Consider the following 7,852-nt stretch of genomic DNA (forward strand, 5'->3'; position numbering starts at 1 on the left):
GATCGAGCCAAGTCAATCTTCAGCTCAGCTTGAAATGAATTTTGAGTCCATTTTGTTAGTTCTAGCTTGGTTTGTTTATTTGCTTTGAACTCTTCTCGAGTCAAACCAAAGCCGAGCCCGAGCTGTTTGGTTCCCATCACTGCAATGGGTACCTCAATGATGATGGTCATTAGACAATCAGACTTTAAGCTTCTTGACACTTTGGCATCAAATAAGCATAATTTCATATATCCACTAATGACAAGATGTTTCCTTGACTATAAAGAAAAGTATGGAAGAAATCTTCAGCACTAACCTAAAGGAAGCAGCACGACTAACCTAACCTACATTCTCTTTAGCACTCTAGGACTGATAGGCATGTAAAGGGGACCCCTTTTGTCCACCCAACTTCTCTAGCTTCCATAAGGTGGAAATGAAAGATGCTTTATTTATATATTCGGTGCAGCTGGCTTCATGACATCGGTGGTCATGTATCATGTTCTCCAAGAAAACATGAAGATGAATGAACTTCTGTAGTACATACTAATTTTAGAGAGGTGTTTAAATGTACAATCATTTAGTATCTTATGTGTTGACTTAGGTATTTGTTGAATGAAGTCACATGCTATGTTAAATGAAAGAACCTTTGTAAGAAAATCTTCTTATAATAGTTCTTGATGAACCAGATCCCATTAAACGGGAACCTTTCTAGACCAATGAAATAAAGTGACAGTTACTCGACATGATCACATGACGTTCAACACAAAAATGATAAACTGATCTATAACTCTTAACCCAAGCTATCATAACACGTAAACTCTAGATTTCGGTGTAGAAACATTTTCGCAACTTGTGGACAAGGAGAACCTATCAACTGAAGACTTCGGGCATTACATGATCCTTAGATATCTCAAAAAGAAATTCCCAACTATTACTTGAATATAATGGTCTAGTTTCATTTTGATGGTAGGCAATTAATTTAAATAATACCTTTTCTTTAAGGTAATCTTCAGTGGTGCTTCTTGATATCTCAAGCTCTAAAGGATGCTTGATTACGGATATAGTTGTATTCTTCACCCTAGAACTGAGTAAAAGTAATCGATGATCATTAGCAAGGCTAGTCACATACATACAAATCTCAAAGCTTGTTCTGCAATAAATCCAAGAAAATCCAAATAAAGAAGAAGTCATCTGTCATTATACATGTCATTAACAAGTACTGAATTTAAAAAGACCATATCAGCGAGTACACAAGTGCATGATTTTTTTTTTCTATATGCTAATTCTTCACTCTAAAATGCATCTGAATAGTCCAATTGTTGGGAATATAATATATTTCTGAAGGTTATCTGCAAGTAATTCACCTTGGATTTTTCTTCGTGTTGGGAGCTAATGACAGATTACTCCTAAGCGTTGTTGCTGCTTCCATCATGTAATCATACGCTCATAAAATTGTGTTGAAGGCTTCTTTCATAATGATGGCCAGAATAAGCAGCAAACAAAGAACATAAATGACATCAGGAGATGCATGGTGGCCTTTTGTTTTTTCCCTGCAGATGCATTTAAGAGTTGCAAAACTTCTCCATTAAGCAACTTGTCTGACAATGAACTTTATTGCAATGCATGTTCCTCAGAACAAGTGGCCATTCGAATGGTAGAAAAAGAACATTGAAAAGCACACAGCCTTGCAACCTTTCCTGTATACCACTTGCTCATCTTTTTCAAGTTTTTCCTGATTCGTCTGCAGATAAAAGCTGCAGCCAGGACAGGATCATACTCGGCAACATGTGATATAATTTGTAATATGCTCTATGTATTTAACTGCACCATATTTGTCAGCAACAGCAACTTTTCATATGGCTGTTACGCACAATCTACCTCTTTCATGAGTATAACAAAAGATCAAATTCTGATGTATATTAGTAATTTCAGAAGGTCAACAATCATGCAGTAACAAAATATAAGACAAGAATATCAACTATCTGAACATTAATCATTACACGTGTGTCTTGGAAGGTACTTGCAGGTGTTAGATGTCCCCTGAAACTAGAAATTAGTACATGTTGGCTAAATCATGAAGTTCATACTGCACAAGAGACAGAATAAAAGATCAGGGTAACAGAGCATGTGCCTGAACTGAAAGAGTCATGTGCTGAAAGATTCTTTGGAATAGCTGTGCACAGGATACTTTTTCCTTGTTCAATAATGATGCTACTGCTGTGACACCTGCATTCCTCCTCAGTCTACTTGTTAGGTAAACAGCAATACTGAAAAAGGAATAATTCAACTAGTGCGGGACTGCAGCCCCGATGGCAACCCACCAGAGATGTACCAAACACTTGAGAACCTAAAAAGCTTCCAGGAACGGCCACAAGCAACAAAACTGCACAAAACAGATTAAACAGCAGTTGCATGTCTTCCACTAATATGAGAGAAACCTTACGGCCCTGTGGAAACTGACTTCAATCTGATGATAATCTGCCATCAAAAGACTGACTCGTTTAAGGAATCCCCCAGAAATGTATGACTTTGATTCTACAAAGTACACCTACCTTTGTCTTCTCGTTTTCACCTATGTAATCAGATAATCTTTTTCCCCTAACAAGTTCTTTTCCAGCCCACCACAGTTGCATACCATCATGATGCTCACTGTCTAGAATAGAAAATAAAATGATAGCTTGAGAATTAGAAAAGGCAAATGGATTTCTGTATGATATTATCAGACAATACAACAGGAGCACAAAAAATATCATCTCAAATGCACATCAAGTGAACAATTAGTAGTTAGTGTTAAGACAGGAAAGTTGAGATTATAAAGAATGATAACCAAGTACAGGTAAAAGAGATAAAATTGGTGAAAACATTGATTCATCCATAAGATTATGAAACTATGCACAGAAAAAGAACTCTTAGTCCAAAGGCGAAGTCACTATTTAAGTACATTAGAAAGGTTGTCTTCCAAAAAGATGTTACAGCAAAGCAATTGCAATAAACTATAAATTCTGAAATGGACTCAAATCTACACATGCATGTGCATGTGCATGTGCATGCATGCACGCCGCCCCCGTGCACACACACACACAGAGAGAAGAGAGAGAGGATTTAAATGTGGACACAGTAAAAATTAGCCGAGGGTCTGGAACATTTAGTTTTGAATTGGCCCAAATGCTACCAACCTATTTTGAGTTGGCCAATTAAAAGTTTAGTTTCCATCAAAATTCTCATACAATTATATTTTGCAGACTCTGATAATAATTATCAATGTTCAAAGTCCTTTAAAATTGGGAGACTACAAGTAAATTCTCAAAGTTACAGAGTTTGCGAAAAATAAAATTCAAATTTATGGTTCAAACAGCTACTGGGATTTCTACTCATGTGGCCATGTGTAATCTGCATGTTGGTGCGAACCTCATCTTATAGGGTAATTGTCCTATATGAATGATAAGATGAGTATTGCACATAATGCAGAAAGTTGTCATGTTTCTCTCCATGTTCACATTATTAAAGGTGAGAGGCTAGATGGTCCCTTGTCAACGTATCTTTAGTGGAGGAAAATGAGAAAAATGGCATGATCAAGAGGGAACTTTATCATATAAATTGGATCATACTTGAGGCGTGACCTCCAAAAGAATGTGAAATGGGTGTGGATTTATTCAATAAGATGTAAAACCTCTAATCGAAAACTGAATTATAGAAAAATGTGATGATAACTTCTACTTAAATCCATGATCAGTTTCTCAGTAAAAATCATCTCTCACTTTGACCTTATAGTCAGACTAGGATGATAGAAAAGTGTAGCTGATCCAAGTCGCTTCTAGCAAAAAGAAGTCCTAGATGATACCAGGGTATATGATCTCAGTTAAGCTAGGAACCTTTTAAAAAGCAAGCAATTCTGCAGTTTGCTTGTATCAATTGCCCTGGCATTGATCTCCCAAAAACTTGAGGTCCATCCTTGACGGTGAGGCAAGGAAGCTTATTAGCACAAAGATATTTAAGACAAAGGGTTCATGCTTATAATAGCAAGACTGTGTTTTTTAAGGATACAAATGTGACAAAGTCACAGTCTAGGCTTCACTTTGTTACCCATGTCCATGTTTGATTCGGTTATTCACGATGTATGATGATCCTGTTAAGCATCCATGGCTGAATAGTTAAAGCGCCCAACTCATAGTTGGCAAATTTGTAGGTTCAATTCCTACAGGATGCACACCAATGGGAACATTTACTCCCCAACTTAAGAAGGTTGATGGTCTGGTCTTTTGCATATAAAAAATGTGGACGCTTAACATTCAGCACTTAACTTAAACAATCATGAATCAGTTGTAAGCCCCACTAACCCCACATGTGGGTTTGTAAAGCAAGAAATGTGTCTCATTTGCTTATGCACCAAACCTTCACAATCCTATGTAACATGGATTAATTAATGGATTCCAATTGCAAGATTTTGTGGCACTTGAATTCCAATTTTAACTTGCATATGATACCTTTGTCTTAGTGATGCCTCTCAAAAGCAAGGGCATGTCATTGGAATTATCTTTTGGTGGTTTGAGATTGTGATTGACAATAAATAGTTCAATAAAAAGTAAGCTTTGATAAAATTGTAAACATGTGGTAAAAGGTGGTAGAAAGCACTAAAAGAGCATGCAAAAATTACCGGTCAGAGGTTTTCGATGACTCTAACTCATAACAAGTGACCCTTCTTAAGGAAGCTAAACATGGGAATGTGATATATAAGTTCTAAGTAGAAGTTGGCCCCAAACAAGCAGATCTATTTTATGTTTCTCAAGAAGGACAATTCACTTTTGATCTAAGGCATCTAGCTAGCTTATACCTTCCTTCATGTCCTTAATGCATGCCCAGGTTTAGTTACCCCACTTGAAATGACGATATAGGAATCGCATCCGAAACTATTTAATGCATATATCCAAGAATTATGGTGAAGTGAGAGGTTTTTTGGTAGTAATGCTGGCATGAAATCTTTTAATTGTGATATGAGGCTTTTTCAAATAAAAATCTGATAGACTATGGAACAATCCTACATAAAGAATATAATATTGGGAAGCATCATTCTAGGATTAGGTAACGGTTGGATAGGTATTATAATGTATGATAGGGAGATTATTGCTTGGCTTCCAAATTCCCAATCAACTGCTCTTGCTTTGAACTTTATGAATGATTTGTTTGGTACATTGTATAAATACAATGTTATGACATCAAATCTGGTGAGCTTTCCAAACTACTTATTCTTGAATAGGAAATAACTTCTAAAATAGTTGTTAAAATGAAATCCAATATCCTATTTTTCACTTACCATTGCAAAGTCATGCTACCCCTCTTTCCCCACTCCAAAAGCCACTAAGTTCAGTTAATATGCATGGTTAATCCCAGAGTTTACTTCTGGATGTAGTTCTATACATACATAAACAAATCAAGAGGATCTCCTCTCAAAATGTTATCATAGGGAAGTCGTGCTACTCCTCTCCTCCACAATCCTTTCAGGGTAAGTGTTTTCTAGTTTATAAAAGTAAAAGCAGATGAATGACAGCTTTCTTCAAGGAGCCTATCATATCCTCGATAGAGACCTAAAAAGGAAAGCATCTCCCATCATTACTATACACCCTTCAATTGCCAAGACTCTAAAAATATCTATTTCAGAAAATAGGGCTGGCAAAATAGCTGGTTGATTCTGTTATGCTACTTCCAAAGTGACTGAATTTCTTTAGGACCCACCAGGGCATGCAATTTAAGATATTGGACAGCCTACCATAGGCTGAGAGTTTGCCAAGATATGGTTAACTGGAATTTTATTACTGAAAATGACTTTCAAAAGGACTGAATTTCTTCATGGCCCTTTGGGATTTGCAATGTACAAGATAACTCAGAGCTTACTGTAGGCTGAGAACTTGCCAAGATATGGGTGCATGGAGGTTTAACTACTGAAAACAGCATGTAAAAATTTTCAAAAGGCTAAGGTGCAAAAGGAAATAGCACTCACGGCTTACAAACTTGTCGAACAGGTTTATGAGATCATCTCAAGCAGCCAGACAAGTATCCAACAATGTTGTGCAGACTAGTTAATAATGAGTGATTCTTACACTAGTAGAGAATGCTCCAGGACCTTATACAATTATACCTAACGTACTCGTTACTTTTCATACTCATGCTAACCTAATAAAATGTGTGTTTTAGTCTCTCTTAGGTATCCTCCATGATCTTCTTGCCACCTTCTATTGTATGTTTTTGAATACTTATCCTACCTTTAACAACCAAATGAGTAAAACTTTACAGGCACAGGCTGAATGCTATCAAAACAAGGTGTACAAAGTTCCTAGCTGGTAACACCTCATCACTAACCACTTATAATTAGGTATTATTGGCATCGAACCAAGAATCCCTCATTGAGATTTCATGTTAACCGACAAACAAATAAGAAAATGAATCATGTTTTTAATTAATAGATGATCATGAGTAACTCAAATTAATGCATAGCACATGGACAACATTCTAAGTAATATACACAGAAGAAGTACCAGAAAAGAATTGTGAAAGATTTAAATCAGACAAGCTCATCAATTGAGAACCCTTGACTTCCTTCTCAATGCTCTTGATATGTGCTCTGAGGGCATGAGGCGACAAGAACCGTTTGTACTGAACCTGGTCCTGGAACAAAATTCCAATCTTTCAACGAGTGCTCCCGACACAGCAAAGAAACCAAGAAATGTAAACTGACAGCTACTTGGCAACTTTTTGTCACCCAAAACCTTCCATGCCTTTCACTTGTATATAAACTGATTTCGGGCAAAAAACAAAAGAAATATACCCAATAGAGATCTCTCTTATAAGACTTAGAACGATGAAGCTCAAGAGGAGGAGGAGGAGGAGGAGAAACCTTAGAAGCATAAACCTCGGCTTCCGATAACGTTCTCTCCAGAGCAAGCGCGACATCTGGATAACTTTCTGAAACAGAATAAATAGGTATCCATCAATTTCTTCTGCTAAACAGTAAAAGCTCGAAACTTTTTCAAAAGGAAGGGAACGCAAAGGTTTCAAAATTTTTGTAAGTAGCTACTAGAACGAAAGTATATTGGATTAAAGAGGAGGGGATTCCGTCCCGCTCTTGAGAATTCTTCCTGGATTTGGTCCAGGAACAAAGAAAGAAAGAGAAATCAAGAGAAGAAAAAGACTAGTAGGTACCTCGGAAAGCGTCGTCCATGAGGGCGCGGCGTCTGAGGAGGCGGGAGAGGGTATGGATCTTGGACTGGAGAGTGGCGATGTCGCACATGGAATCGGCGATCTCGTCGATGGTCGAAGAGGAGGGGCACTCGTACAGGAACTCTTCCGACTCCGCCGCCTGCACATGAACCACCACCATCTTCTTCTTCTTCTCCTCTCTCCTCTCTCCTCTCTTCGTGCCTCACAACTCAATAAATAGGCAACGAGTCCTCACAATAGAAACAACATACAATTAGGTTCTTGGACGCAGGACCCCGCCGGCTGTCGTCGTCGCGTACTATTTCCCATTTGCGCATTCTATCTAGAATCTTCCACCGTGTATCTCTCTAAGCGCGTGCGAGATGGATGTCCCTTTAACCGTTCGATCGGTTCTTGTCCGTTTGTTCATCTCTTTTTTTATTTATTTATTTTTGAGCCGTGATGCGCTTAGAAACAGGAGGTTATCATGTAGATGAAATGTCTGTTATTTTAAAATAATCTGACCATAAGAAGAAAAAAAAAGTTAGAAGGGATTGTCGTCGTCTAGGATATCATTAATTCCGTGTCGATCGTGAGCTAATAAGGACTCCGATTTATAAGGATGGAAACTTTTTTTTTCTATAAAATATTTTTGAAAAGATAAAACCATAACATCACAATG

The 7,852-nt window shown here is 37.5% G+C and overlaps 1 protein-coding gene across 2 annotated transcripts; it reads right to left on the minus strand.

Moving 5' to 3' along the window:
- Positions 1 to 1,867: 1,867 nt before the first annotated feature.
- LOC105057058 (uncharacterized) lies at positions 1,868 to 7,405 on the minus strand. 2 transcript variants are annotated; one of them, XM_073248485.1, is made up of 5 exons: positions 7,174 to 7,405; positions 6,869 to 6,936; positions 6,510 to 6,639; positions 2,532 to 2,632; positions 1,868 to 2,457 (listed from the first exon to the last, which is right to left on the minus strand). In XM_073248485.1, exons 1-5 carry the CDS (start codon positions 7,349 to 7,351, stop codon positions 2,419 to 2,421), a joined length of 516 nt encoding a protein of 171 aa, XP_073104586.1. In that variant the 5' UTR covers positions 7,352 to 7,405; the 3' UTR covers positions 1,868 to 2,418. The 2 variants fall into 2 exon arrangements, with proteins under 2 accessions (XP_073104586.1, XP_073104585.1); XM_073248484.1 differs by having other exon boundaries at positions 1,868 to 2,632.
- Positions 7,406 to 7,852: the final 447 nt, after the last annotated feature.

The sequence above is a fragment of the Elaeis guineensis genome, chromosome 14 (genome assembly GCF_000442705.2).
Source record: "Elaeis guineensis isolate ETL-2024a chromosome 14, EG11, whole genome shotgun sequence".
Classification (NCBI taxonomy): domain Eukaryota; kingdom Viridiplantae; phylum Streptophyta; class Magnoliopsida; order Arecales; family Arecaceae; genus Elaeis; species Elaeis guineensis.